The sequence below is a fragment of the Miniopterus natalensis genome, chromosome 18, assembly GCF_054644295.1.
Source record: "Miniopterus natalensis isolate mMinNat1 chromosome 18, mMinNat1.hap1, whole genome shotgun sequence".
In the NCBI taxonomy this organism is placed as follows: Eukaryota; Metazoa; Chordata; class Mammalia; order Chiroptera; family Miniopteridae; genus Miniopterus; species Miniopterus natalensis.
In genome coordinates this window covers 28,666,201-28,680,835 of record NC_142098.1, presented here as the reverse complement: position 1 = coordinate 28,680,835, position 14,635 = coordinate 28,666,201, and the positions used below count along the sequence as shown (strand labels likewise).

The window sequence follows — 14,635 nt, the reverse complement described above, 5'->3', positions numbered from 1 at the left end:
AGCACAGGGTAAGGGGCAGAAAAGCAAATGGAGAAACTGAGGCCAGCAGGGCTTCTGGAACTGGACTGTAATATACCATGTGATTCTGAGCAGGAGATTTATCTTTCAGAGCCTCAGTTTCCTCTTGAAAATGGGAACAATATTACCACCTCCCAGTACAGTTGTAAGGACTAAAATAATATATAGGTTTCCCCTGCTGCTTGAACAAGTGTTCCCGCGAAACCTTTCCTAAGCCAAATGGCGTAAAATGAAGATGCTATCACCTTAGGACACGAGTTTTGCCAACAGGTGCACAGAATAAATCGAGATAAGGCGCAGATACTCCCAGATACTGACTGTCCTCCCCCAGGAACGAGCTGTAGGGTGCAGGACTGCCTCTCTTACAGCTGCTGCAAACCAAACGCTGGCCGCTATTTTCACTTTTCACCTTTTGCGGTAAAAGCAAAAATCTTGTTAGCGGAAACAGGTACTAGCGTAGGTCTTTTCCTGAAAGCAAAGTGGCGTGATGCAAACCTTCAAAAAGTGGGGGAGAGGAAACATGGCTCGGTCACCTGGAACCTTCCCAGTGGCCTTGCGGTGTCTGCATCATGAACGTGCCTCAAACACAGGCTATTCCCCAGGTATAAGCATTTTCCCTTTGAATTCCGATGACAGCCCCCCGATTTAGGTACTATCATCGTCCCCATTTTATAGGTGAGGACACCGAGGCTTAAAAAGGCTCAGGGCTATGGAACTTGGATAGGTGGAGCATGCTTAGAACTTCACTGTGACTCATCACTCTCTGAGCAGGTACATTGTATCTTAGATGATCTGTAGTTAGTTACAGGCATGATTCCTCCTCGGAGACTTTCTATCATTTTATGTCTATGTGTTAATTGCCCACCAGCTGCACAGTTGAGCCGCATGCCCATGTGGATGTCACAGGGCGCCTTCCACAAGCTCGCCCGGCCACCTGCCTCCCGGTGCCCCTGCCTGGCGCAGTCGCGAAATCCTCTGGGTCGCTGCCGCGCATGCGCCAAGCCGCCCCGGCGGCAGGAGGCGCGCAGCTGGGAGCCCGGGGCTCGCGTGTACACGCACTCACTGTCCACGCCCGGGGCCGCAGCGCCCAGGACAGAGGCATTGTGGGAGCGGGAGGCACTGGGCAGAGGTGTGGGTGCCGCGGGCTTGCCGCGGACCCTTCAGACGCATCAGATTATTGCGAGTGCCGCGCCGCCCCCGCGCGCCCGCCCGCGGTCCAGTTTCCAGCCAGAAAATTGAGCCGGAGATGAGTCACCCGCAGCAGCGCGCCTCGCCTGGGAGGCCAGGCTGCAGAGGGGCATCCGTGGTGCAGTTTGATTTTTTTTAATATATATGTCTTTGTTGATTTCAGAGAGAGGAAGGGAGAGGGAGAGAGAGAAAAGCATGTGATGAGAGTCATTGATCGGCCGCCTCCAGCACGCCCCCTACTGGGGATCCAGCCCGCACCCCGGCCATGTGCCCTCACCCGGAGTCCAACCGCTGTCTCCTGGATCAGAGGTCGATGCTCAGCCGCTGAGCCACACCGGCAAGGAAGGACGGGTTTCATTATGAAAATGTTTCCTCCATTGGAAATGGGCCTTACGGTGGCCTGGCGCTTCCTCGCTACATAGACATCCAGGCTTCAGGTCAAGGTCACACCAAGTAGGGAGAGTTGGGGAAGAGACATTTTCATTCTCTGGGCCTGTATTCCAGAACATTAGGTGCCTTCTAAGGGATTGTGTTGGCTGACACTGTGGGCTTAGAGTCAGACAAACTGGGTTCTAGTCCCAGCCTGTAATTAGAAGCTGTGTGACCTCAAACAAGCTATATAACCTCTCTGAGCCTCAACTTCCTTATTTATAAAATGAGAGTAAAAAGAGTATCCTCCTCTTAAAGTTGTTGGGACAATAGTAATAATAATATGGTTTGAGCTGTGCACCTATGAACACCCTTCCAAAGCCAGCTGTGGAAATTTGGACTAGCCCTTCACTCTCTCCAGGTCTCAGTTTCCCCTTCTGTAAAATGAGGACATTGGGCTGATCTTTAAAGGTCCTTCTAGGCCCAACAGTTATAAGATGCTTGGGATGTAGTTGGCTGAGGCAGTGGGATCTCACAGGTTCATGACTCAGGAGAACTCCATGGCATCTCCCATTCCCACTCAAGGGTCCACCCAGGAGAGAGATTCCACCCACCATGGGGACCCCAGCACAAATTTGCCATATCCCTGCTACAGCACCCCCACACTGCAGCCCAGAGCTTCCCTGGCCCCCATCCAGAGTGGGTACTTGCTCTCAGAGTCACAATCCTCTCTCCTGAGGCTGACAGCCCAGGGAACATGAGCTCCCACCCTGCAAGGTCAGTGGGTGTTGTGCGGGCACCCCCATCATCTGTCTGTCTCTGCAGGTGAAGAGTCAGAGCTGTGTGGGCGGACTGGTCTGTCCTTCTGCTCCAAGATGTCTCTCAAAGACCCCTGCCCCCGTAAGTTTCCTTCTGCATCCTTCCATGACTCAGGGCCAGATGAGGGAAGAGCTTGGAGTCAGGGTTACAAAGAATATCTTTAGAATGTCTGGGCAAAGAACTCCAAGGATCTGCTTAGGGGTGGATGTGGTATGATGTGTGTGGGGAGGGCAACACATAAGACCCCTGATGTACGCAAGAGACATCTCACTTCTGTCAAGTGGTCTGTCTCAGCACTTCCCAAAGTGTAGATCAGGGCTCCTCAAAGGGATATTAATGGGGTCACTTAAAAAAATTTCCATGACCAAATGAGTATGGAAAATGCTGGGTGAGACAAGTAGGTTTTGCTACTGCAGGACTTCTCAGAGCCTTGAAGCCTTGAATGTGGTGATGTGTGTTGTAAGGCTCCCCTAGGAATGGTCTTCCCAAATTTAATTGATCACAAGGAATGTCTCACGGGATTGGGGTGCCACAGAACACACTCCTTGGCAGTCACTGTCCTAAGAAACCCTTCCTGGAGCATCCCCACTAGGAAGCCTCTTACTTCCTAATTCATTTCATCGAAGGAAATATGACCTCCCCATCCCTTCCTGGTGAGTTGGGACTATGAGTCTGTATGAAATCAGGGAGACCACCTTAGCCCCATTTATCTATTTGTCATTGTTCCTCTCTCATGCTCATTCCCACTCATCACTGTCTGTTCAAATTTGTACCATTGGTTACATGTCACATATACTGGGGTTGGAGTTTTTCTTCCAAATAGTTGAAACCCTGATTATTAAATCTTTGAACACCAGGGGGCTGCAGCAGTAGTGAGTAGGGGAAGCTGGCGTACCCTGCCTGGGTGGGATCACCAGCATGCCCAGGGGATTAAGGTGGCAGTGGGGTCATTGCGCAAAGAATAGTGTTTGGGGAGGTAGGGGTGCCCAGCCAGGCTGCTGGCCACCAGGGGTACCCAAGGAGGGCTCAGGTCAAGAGCTAACAAGATCGTTACTGATAGAAAGTATATGAGCTCAGTAAATTACCATTACTGTCATCACTGTGGCTATTGTGGCATTCTCAGAAAATCAAAGTCCAGGAGCCAGGCCAGGTGTCAAGGCTGCCATTCAGGGGCATGGCAGAGCCTGGGGACATCTGCCCCACAGAGAGCTGAGGTGGTCATGTCCTCACCCCATGAGCAGCTTGGAGTGGAGAAGGCTTGGGCTGCTGAGTGTAGAGGGCTTTCCAGAACCTCCTGGGGTCAAGCCAGGCCCCTCAGAGCCCTGCCCGTCTGCCTGACAGCCCTCTGCATATCCACTTGCTGAGGACTCCGGGGCTTCTGTGACACTCCTTGCAGGGCAAGGTGAGCAGAACCCTGGGCCCTCCACCCCCATTGCTTCAGCCAGAGCAACTGCCTCTATCTCCCTGCAGGTTGGGGTCCACTCCATTTTCATTGGCAGAAGGTCCCAGGCAACGGCAGGCCAGCTGCTGTGGGGCTTTGGGGCCACCCCTTCCTCCATCATCTCTCTCCCTTTCTGCCCAATTCTTCTCACGTCGTCTAATCCAGCTCCTTCCCTTTTCTCCCAAACTTGTCTAAGAAGTGCTCACTGTCCCCCCTTTCCACTCCCCAGTCTGCCTTCGGCCCCTCACCCCAACACCTCATGGACTTCCATGTTGCTGAACTCCTCCCGGAGTTTCCAGTTCTCAGCTACCTCTGATCCTGCAGGTCACTTCAACTTTCCTGATGACTTCTCCTTTAGCGTCCCTGACGCTGAGCCTCGGGGTTCTCCTCTGGCCATTTGGGGTCTGATCACCATTCCTGGTCTTTGACGGCGGGGGCGGCGGATCTTCCTGCCCCTGCCCCTAGGCTCCAGCCTGGCCCTGGCCTTCTCACTCAGAACACTCCAGGCCTCATCCTCGCTCGGCTTTCGGCCGCAGCCTCCAAGCTGGCAGCTTCCACGGCTCTCTCCCACCCAGGCTTCTCCTGAGCTTTCGGGTCCTTCCTCTGCCTCCTACTGCCTGTCTCCCCTGGGCAGCCGCCACCCCACACCTCAAGTTCAGCTTGTCCCAAATGGAACTCTCTGTGTTCCCCTCCAGGTCAGCCTTGCTTGACTTTGCTGCGCTGGTTTTAGGACACCACAAACTCAGTCCCTCAGCCCAGAGGTCTGGGAGTGGCCCTCAGTTCCCCTCCAACACACCCATCTCCACCAATTGCCCAAGGAAACCCCAGGGTTTCCAATTTGGGTCAACAGGTTGGCATTCTGACTTTACCCCCCACCCGAGCCCCCTCTTCAGACCCAAGCCAGAAATCACTGCCTCAATTACTGTTTGTTAAACAGCCTACAAGTGAACGAATCGATGGAACTGATGCCCTCACACAGTTTCTGGAAGGACGCAGCACACAGGAGCTCCAGACACCCTGAGAACCCCTGACCCATGCCGTTCTTCTTTAACACCCCCCTTCCAGCCCAACACCTGCTCTGTGAACTTAGACACTGAACAGGGAATTGTTTTCACTTTCCCAGCTCACGAATGATCTTGCTCAGTACATGAGAAGACACCAAGATTTCCCACTCGAACCTGGAAGACTTAGGGGAGGAGCCATAGCTTGTTCCTGTTTGGGTGTCCACAGCCCTACCCCGTGCTGATTGAGAAGGGCAAACAGAAAGGTCCCCAGATGGAAAGACAAGCCCCAAAGTTTCCCAAGAAATATTAGAGTCAGCTCAGGATGCCCGGGGGGGGAAGGTCAACCCATGTAGGGGGAGCAGGGCGGTGGGCTCGGGTCTGTCCAGCTTCCACAGCCTCAGTCACTGGGTGCAATGGGAACATCTGGTGGCCTGTCGGGAGTCGGGCAGGCTTTAATCAGCCCAGGCTGAGCCGGCTCCTCCCAGGCACTGCCCCCTCCCCAGTCCCCCCTACCCCCTCCCGGCCCCTCGCAGAGACGGCCCCAGCAGGCCTCATCACTCCTCCCCTCTAACAGAGCAGCTAAGATGAAGGCAGAGAGAGGGGGCAAGAACAGGGAAGGGAAAGCAGGGAACCCCTGACCCAGGGAAGCCCAGAGGGGCTTAGGCCTCGTAGCTGCTGCAAGGGGGGAGTCAGGTCTTCTGCCTGCCTGTGCCAGGCCTGTGAGCCATTTTCCAGCCTTAAGCAGTAAGTGAGGAAGAGGCGGACCAGCCTGGCTCCTCAAGAAGGCTGGAGGCATGGGCGCTTCTCCATCTGGACAGGGTGGCCGAGGATTCCCCCGGGGCCCAGGCTCCAAGAACAGATGCCCCACCACCTCGTCACACCAGCAGATGGCAGCTCCACGCGGCTCCCTGCGAGGAGGGGAGAGCCTGCCACCCTCTGGCCTCCAGGGAGAGACCTCTGGGAGGAGAGGCTATCGGGCCCCAGGGGAGACTGAGCCTGTAGCAAAGCAGGAGGGAGGGAAGCTAGCACCCAGTGATCCACAGAAGTCAGGTGGGGCTTGTCTCTGCTAAGCTCACAGGCTGGCAGGAATCACGGCCTGGAAGAGCGTCTGGGTGGGCTTGGGTGTCCCACAGAGTCAGGGTTCCCAGCAGGGCCAGCCTCCTGCCAGACCTCATCACGGGCAGGTGATGGAATAACTTAATAAAACAGGTTCTCCCTGCCTTGTAGATTGGATATAAGAGGTCATCTGCTGACCCTCTGGGATTTACTCCGGGACTCTACCCAAACTGCCTCACACCACAGGTACAGAAACTGAGATGGAGATTGGGGACTGACCAGCTCACACAGCGTGTCTGTGGCTAAAACTCTGAGGCGCCCAGCCTGATGCCACATAAAGTTCTCTTTCCACACAGAGCCCACTGCCCTGTTCTCAGAGAAGATGCAGAGAAAGAACAGCCCTCTTTGGAAACAAAGACTGTTAACCCAAAAAGAAAGGTTGTCACAACCAGTGCCCCTCACCTCACTTGCAGGCAGTGGACAGTCAGACCAGCAAACCCTTCCCCTCCTGCCTGCTGCAATCTTTCCCCCTCTGGGTCCCTAGACACCAGCAGAATCTCTGAACGTCTGGAGTGAGAACTGAGGAGTTCCGTTTCTGGGGAGTCTCTAGAGTGGTTGTTTTTGTTTGTTTAGTAGAAATACCAGCTTATAAGTGTCAATAGTTAAATAATCAGGAGCTTCCTGAGCCATTGTTAAACCATTGATAGTCAGCTTGAAATCCACCATGATGGGAGTATTTACACCATGGAAATTGACAAACACTACAAATCAGGGATTTCTTTCCCTTCCTTTCTTTTTTCTGAAAGGTGCTCAAGTCATCAGTGTATCAGTACACTTCACAAACTAAACTCACAGCCTCTCTTGCCCAACATTACATTATGAGATTCTCCATACCACTGAACATAACTGTGGATCATTTATTCTCATCACCATATAGTATTCCATTGTGTGAGTTTACCACAAATCACTTATCCATTCTATTTTAATGGACATTTGGGTGGCCTTCAGTTTGGGGCTATGAATGGATAATACTGCTATAAATGTTCTAGAACAGTGCTGTCCAATAGAACTTTCTATGATAAGGAAAATGTTCTATGTCTTCACTGTCCGATATGATAGCCACCAGCCACCATGTGTAGCTATTGAGCACTTGAAATGTGACTAGTGCAACTGAATTTTGAGTTTTAAATTTTATTTTAATGAAGTAGTTACAATATTATCATATTGGACCACATAGTTCTAGTACATGGCTTGTGGTGAATATATGGATGCATTTCTGTTGGAGAATGCATTCCATCTAGGAGTACAACTTCTGGATTATAGAGCATATATATGTTTGGCTTTAATAGCTAGAGCTAAATAGTTTTCCAGAGTGTACCAATTCATATCCCACCAGCCATGTCTGAGAGCTCTAGTTGCTCTACATCCTGCCCACACTTGGTGTTGTCTGGATTTTTTCATTTTAGTCATTCTGGTGGGTAGTAGAGCTATCACCTTGTGGCCTTCATTTGAATTTCCCTGGTGATTAAATATAATTTAGCATCTTGTATCTCTTTTGTGAAGTGATTGTTTGATTCTTTTGCCCATTTTTCTTTTGGGTTTTATCATTATTGATTTATAGTTCTTTCTATCTTCTGAATGCAAGTCCTCAGATGGATATATTATTGTGGAAATTATCTCCCTCTCTGTGGATTGCCTTTTCACTCTCATAATGGTATTTTGGATTAACGGGTGTTCTTAATTTTTATATATAAAATATTTTTTAGTTTGTGTATATAGTTATTTACTTTATTCATGTTTAACTTTAAAATTTACAGAAAATGATACAGAAGATAACATTGTGGAACAATCTGGAAATCTTAAGAACGAGGACTTGACTACTACACGTCAAAGAATAACATTTTATGGCCATGAAAGCCAAGGTGGGCACCTTTTAAGTTGGGTGGCAGCCTTGTTAAAGAGTTCTTGTCTATTATTGAAATTTCAGGTTTTCAGTCAAATGAAATTTAAAGAATTGCTCATAAAATAGTTTAAACATTTTCCAAAAATCATCTTTTTTTTCAAGTTAGAAAGGTACCTCCAATACTTCAAAATATCCACAATGATCTCCATAGTTTAAGGACTATTATAATACGTGTGACTATTATACACACACAGTATGTCACTAACACTCTCTAAACCATGAGAAGAGTAGCACTGTGGCATCACCCCCTTGTCATCCTTGTGAGGGAGTAGAATGACCAATTATACCTGTTCAATACTAGCACACTACCAAGGGTAAAATCCAATTATCTAAAACAACATGACTATCAAATTTCCAGACGATATGCAGTTTATAACTGAATTTGTAGATTCAGAAACCTGTGGAGGCCAGCAAAGCTGGTCCTCATACTCCATCTTCCTGTGCATCCCTCCCCCTTCCCAAGACCTTGGTAAAGACATGCTGACCTTTTCACCTTGTTTCTTGGTGGAGGAGAGTCCTTGTCTAGCACTGAGTCTTGGGCTCACTCATTTGCTGTGTGACCTTGGGCAAGTCCATTGCCCTCTCTGAGCTTCCCTTTTCCTATCTGTGAGTTAGTTGATCTCCCAGACCAGAGGCTTCAGAGGAGCGGAGGGGAGGTCAGATCCTGCTACCAAAGGCTCCTTCAGGACTCTGCTCCCCTCCTCCCTGGCAGGAGCAGCCAGGAGAGAATCTCTGGTCCTGATCTCAAAGTACCCTGCACTTAGGGGTGAATAGCTCGCAGGGATGGAGGAGGAAAGTGTGTGGTGGGGTCTGTGCCCCAGCTCAGTATCCTCTCTGTTCCCAACAGGTCCACACAACCATACCGGCTATTTCTACCCTGGGTTAGAGAATTGGGGGAAGAGTAGTTTGGCTGTGTCTCCTGTAATGGTGGCAAGTGTAGTCATAGGTATGGTCACCGCCATCTCCTGCGTCACCATCATCCTGGGCAGCCTGCGCAAGGAAAGGCGGTCGTGGCTGCAGCCCCGCCGCCCCAGTGGGGACCACGAGGATGGCCAAGGTGAGCTGCTGCCCTTCTCAGGGCCACTTATCCCTCCCTCCATCCGTCCACTGATCCATCGACTCACTCATCCCACCGTCCCCCCACCTATTCACCTCTTCATGCCCCTGCCAGGTTATCCTCCCATCCCACTCACCCATGCCTTTCTCCATCCATCCCTCCATCCAGGCACCATCTGGACCACCTATCAGTACAGCCTGGACCAACAGTGGCCGGGGCTGGGGAGTAGCCACCTATCTCCCCTCTGACCATCAGCCCCACCCTTGGCAGACACCCAGGCTTCTCATGCCACTGAGAACATTACGGTGAGCACCTGTGAGCTCTTCCTGATCACCCACGACCACTGAGAGGCCTTCCCTGACCACCCGCCCCCTCCCATGGCAGAGCGGCTACCTCCTGATGCCTCCTGGGTTGCAGGCATCTCTAAAATGGGTACACAGGACCCTCCCCCCAAAATGTTATTGTGAGGACTAAATTAGCACCTAGCTAATGGGTAAGTGCTCAGTGAATGTTAACTATTTTCATTGTCTTTCCTCCAAGAAAACTTGCTCTCAGGCCACTTATGCTGGTGCCCCCACCTGCCAGCACCAGCCTGGCAACTCCAAAGCATTCTCCACAGGTAACCAAAGTAACTGGACTGTGGCCACGCCCATCCTCAGCCCAGCTCTCCTACAAGGCTCCCCAATGCCCTCAGGACAAAATGGGTCCTCCTCTGTTTGCCCACAGGGCCCTTCTACAGTCTGGCCAGCACAGAGAGAGTGGCCGATAAATGTCTGGGAGTGAGTGAGTGAGTGAATGAGTGAATGATGAATGAATGAATGAATGAATGAACGAACGAACCAACAAAGGAAATTATGTTTCCATAAGATGGAAAGAACTTGAGCTTTAGGAGACAGATCTGGTGGCTGACCATATCTCCTCTCACTTGCTGAGGTTTAGAGCAAGTGACTTCCCCTGTCCTTTTTGTCATCTGAAAGAAGGGGACAGCCACAGTGCCTCTCTCACAAGCACATGAGGATACGGCCCAGGAGGGGCTCATGGATGCAAACTCCGCCTCCCCTCTGCCAGGCCTGTCAAGGGATGTTAACCTTGGATTTGGGTTAAATAATGAACTGAGGTATTTATTAATATTGGTAAAGAAGGGGATGGGGAGATTTCACCTTCCATGAGGTGGATGGGGGGCTTCCAGAGGCCTGGACCATTTGGGTCTGTGCTGACACAGAAGTCAGGGAAGGAGGGACGATATAAAAAGAATTTGGGGAGTTCAGATGAGGGGCAGGCAGTTCCTTTCCAGCTAGTCCTCAGGAGTTCTGCCTGGCTGGATGCTTGGGACTGACTTGGGTCATCTCAGGATTGGGGGCTGAGCCAAGTGAGTACCTCAGAGCAGCTTCACTTTCCCTAAGGTGCTCAGCCTCTGGGAGACCCAAGAAAAGCAGTCCAAGGGGAGAGGTGAACAGCAGTATGGGCGGCCCTTCCCACCAGGGCCACCCCACTGTCCTGGAAACAGCCTTGGCTTTCCTGACGTTTGGACAGCAGGCGGGATCCTCCTCTGACAACGCTGGCAGGGAGGGGACCCCTGCACCAGAGCCCAGCAGCCCTGGTTGCCGTCACCTGTTGTTTCCTGCTTACCTCTTTCCTGAGCTTCTTCCCCAAGTTCCTCCAAAAGTTCTCATTCTTCAGCTGCTGCCCTAAAGGGAAACAAATCTCATTTCAGCTCCCTTCTACAGCATGTTATTAGGTTCTGTGTCTATCAAAGCTCAAGGCACACTGCTCGGTACTGGGCTGTCCCCTGGGCAGACTGCCCACCGCCCTGGGAGCCCCCACCAGGGCAGGGCAGCTCTGCTTCCTCTTTGGGACCCCATGCCCAGCACAGCATTGGTGCTCACATTCTGGGGCCATCACTGAGGGTATCTGTGCTTGGTAAGGAGCAGGAGGGTGCTTTGGAGAGAACAGTCTCTGTAGCCTCAGGTAAATACGGGAGGACCCTCCCTGGCACCAGCCTGAGGCCCAAGCTGAATGTCTGTTCCCTGCAGACTCGGAGGGAGAAACATACTGGAGCAGCGGGATACACGACACCTGCAACCTTGTGGGGTACTGGACCATGCCCTTTGACCTCAGCTCTGATCCAGAGGCGGAGGCCATCAGGCTCCACTGGCTGTGCAGGAATCCTCCACCTCGGTAAGAGGCCTCCTGGGGAAAAGGGTGTGTGTGGGGGGGGGGGGGGTCTAGGCACAAATGCCCCCCATGGGAAACAGCAACACCTTCCTAAATGGTATAGATGCAGAAAACATCTGCTTAGAGGCTGTGACCGTCTCCCCACCCCTTCCAGGGAGGCAGGATTTGACTCAGCAGATGTCACCATGAGACACTCAAAATGGAAGAGAATAGCTCGACTCCTTCAGGGGTGAAGGGGTGTGGTGGAGGGTCCAGGCCCCAGCTCCTTTGTTTGTGCCCCCAAAGCCCAAATCACATCCACTGGGATGGAGGCCATTGTGTCCAAACTCCACTCAGGGCCATCAGGTAGAGCTGTGCCATTGGTGAATTCTTCTCTGGAGGGCCTTTGGCTCCTCTCCTGCCAGCCATCCGCAGGCAGATCACCCACCAGGTAGTACTTGGAAAGAGAAGAGGGGTCCCATCACTTTGCTACCAGGAGACCCTCAGCCCAACAAACACCCAGGTCTTCCCTATCACCCTTCACGCTTCTCTCTCTGCCCTCAGGGGCACTGGGAGGGGCAGTGCAGTTGCCCTCTCCCAGGACAGAGGATGCTTTTTAGCCCTGCACCTGTGGGTTCAGAGGGGCCCCAGGGAATGACTTAAGATCAAGGGGTGACTGGCAGCCTGAGGTTGCTCCCACCAGCGCTGCGCACACTCAGTGCCCAGCCTGGGAGATGCTGCACCAACAGCAGCTCCTGCTGTTCTGAGCAATCTGAGACCCAGTGTTCAGTGACTTGCTCACTCAAGTTCACACACAACATTGTGGCTGAATCAGGACCAGAACCTAGGTCTCAGTGGTTCTGTGGTACCCCTCGCTGGGGAATAGAGAGGTTTCATTGGACCCATCATGCCAAAGGCCTAGCTGGTCCATGCCAGGGCAGCTTATCACCGGACAGGCTCTTAGCTCTTGAGGAAAGACCCCACACCCGCCCCTAAGGGCAGGTTCCACAGGCCCTGAGGGAGCCCCTTCTCTTATAGCTATGAAGAGTGTATGGGACCAGGGGCCACTCAGCTGTACCTCCCCATGGACGCACCACCACCCTACTCGCTGATCAACACCGACCACAGCTCCAGAGGATGCCAGCAGGTGGAGAGTGGCCTCCACACCAACTCCATGGATGCCCTGCCCCCTTATGAGGCTGTGTGTTGGCCTAGCCCTCCACCGAGCCTGCTGCCACTGCCAGGGCCCGAACCAGAGCCACGCAGCTTCCAGGGCTCACCCACCCCAAATGGGAGCCCAGAGAGAATCGTGTGAATGCCAGCAGGTCACGTCCTGCCAGCCCATAGGGGCTGAGTAAGACCTTTCGGGAACACAGGGGACCACGTGCACGCACACATATACACATGCACACACATATATACACACACAGACATATGCACACACGTACACGTAGACACAGACATATGCACACATACACATGCAGATACATACATAGACACATGCACACATATCCCCACACACACACACATACACACAAACTCATGCACACACAGCATTCCTACATGTATACACATAACACAACATACACACAGACATATACACACTGACACACCCATGTGTACATATACATCCAAACATGCCCTACACGTGTGAAGACATGTGTACATGCACACGCCCATGCACACTCATCTGTGAAGCTTTCATTAAAAATGAAGCTCTCCCTACCTCGCGTTCCCTCCCCAGCCTGTGGGCTATGACTTTGTAGACAGCACTGGGAGAAGAGAGGTAAAGGAGGACCTCAGGCTTGCTCCTGCCTCTCCGGGGCCTGTTTGCCTCTGCCCTCGCCTGGCAGGCTGTGCCCAAACTCTGATTCTGTCTCTAGAAACAGCTTGACCATCCCAGGTCAGCTGTCTACCCCCATGCCCTCCAAGGGCAACCTGTCACCCAGGTTGGTGGGACAGGTCTCAGTGAGGCTCAGCTCTACGCTGAACCTCTCTGTCAAATCCAGGGCAGCAGAGCCACATCACCACCCTGCCACTTATGGGGTGAGGGACACGGGCCTGGGGGGCTCAGGCACAACCTGGAGACCCGTACAAGCCCACTCTGCCCTCACCCTAACCGAGTGCCCTCAGTCTGGTGGTGCTAGCGGAGTTATCTCCAAAGCCCCCACCCTAAACCCAGGGGACGAACAGGGCTCCTGGTGGCTGTGCCATGGTGGTGACTGGTTACAGCTGCCCCCATATCAGTCCAACCACTTCCCAGACTAAGCATCTTCAAAGAACATAAGGGCTCCAAGACATAGGAGCGGCCCCCTCACTAAGTATGTACCCAGGTGGCCTGAGCTTAAATGGGCTGGAGCCAGACCCCAGAAACTGGTACTGTCCTCTTGGGTGGGGGCTCATAGTTGGGAATTGAGGTGACATGCTCTGGTCTTGCCCTCCAGCATGTTTGCAGAGACAGAGGAAAGGCAAAGTGAGCCCCATCGTGCAACTACAAGAGGACCCCAGTGGTAGCATCTCGGCCTTGATGCCGGGACACTACAGAAGGACATGGGTGGGTTTGCCTAGTTGTAGAGAGGCTCCGATCTTGGCCCATGAAATCCAGCAATTTCCCTCCGAGATCATGCAGGTAACAGAGCTGATCCTGAACACCTAGCCTGCCAGAGGGTGGCCGCTGAGAATCTTTGAGAAGGGTCCCCACTAGCATCACCAGCAGCAGGGAGCAGAGTCCTCACACCCACTTTGCCTCCCTCGCTGGTCCTTAAACAACCCCCATCCATCCTCTCCCCCACACCCCTATTCCACCAATGAAGGGCTAAAACAATTCACTAACCCCTTTCTTAAGAAGAGCAGTCGCTGGAATGGCCATTGTGAATTTTATTTTGTGTAGAAATTGTATTTTTGTGCAGTACAGAACTGAAAGGAATCCGTCAAAAGTTCGGTAGCACCTGGAACCTCTTGTTCCACCTGGAGTAGGACCTTGTTTACAAGCAGTTTTGTCGCCTTTGTGGTGCACTGTTTTTTAGGCAAAAAATATCTGTTGTACCGTATAGCTTTAAATGCACTCAAGGGATGAAACGCATCCTGCTTCTGCAACCCTGGAGAGTGCTGCGGGGCGGGGGGGGGGATCCCTATGTACTCATCAGTGTTGGAAGGTGAACAGCTTTTCTTCCTCCTGGATTAAGTGTTATTTAAGCAACAATGCATCTTTTCTGTGTTCAAAATAAATACATCATATCAATAAAAAGTGTTGCAAAAAGTAAAGTAATGTATCAAAGTGGGGGCTTATGCCATCTGAAACTCCTAAGGAAACAGGAAACAGCAGCAAACTGAAAATATGTTACTTCTCACAAAATTAGCAGCCATTGAAGCCTTGTCATTTTCCTGTTGACACAAATATTTGGATTATGAGAGATTTACAAGATTCCTGTGTCCATCAGCCTGTTCCAAGCCCACACTGCCACCTGCCGGCCCCCTGCTGCCACTGTTCGAAGCCAAAGAGTCTACGCCTGAAGAAAGCAAATTCTCTTCTCCAACATTCAAACCCACTGCCCGTGGTCACTCAT

At 51.9% G+C, this 14,635-nt stretch overlaps 1 protein-coding gene across 1 annotated transcript; it reads left to right on the top strand.

Moving 5' to 3' along the window:
- Nucleotides 1–903: 903 nt before the first annotated feature.
- BEAN1 (brain expressed associated with NEDD4 1) lies at nt 904–12,384 on the top strand. Its single transcript, XM_087827414.1, has 7 exons — nt 904–1,147; nt 2,401–2,475; nt 7,662–7,817; nt 8,706–8,915; nt 9,642–9,698; nt 10,949–11,093; nt 12,108–12,384. The coding sequence occupies exons 1-7, from the start codon at nt 904–906 to the stop codon at nt 12,382–12,384; spliced, it is 1,164 nt and encodes a 387-aa protein (XP_087683540.1).
- Nucleotides 12,385–14,635: the final 2,251 nt, after the last annotated feature.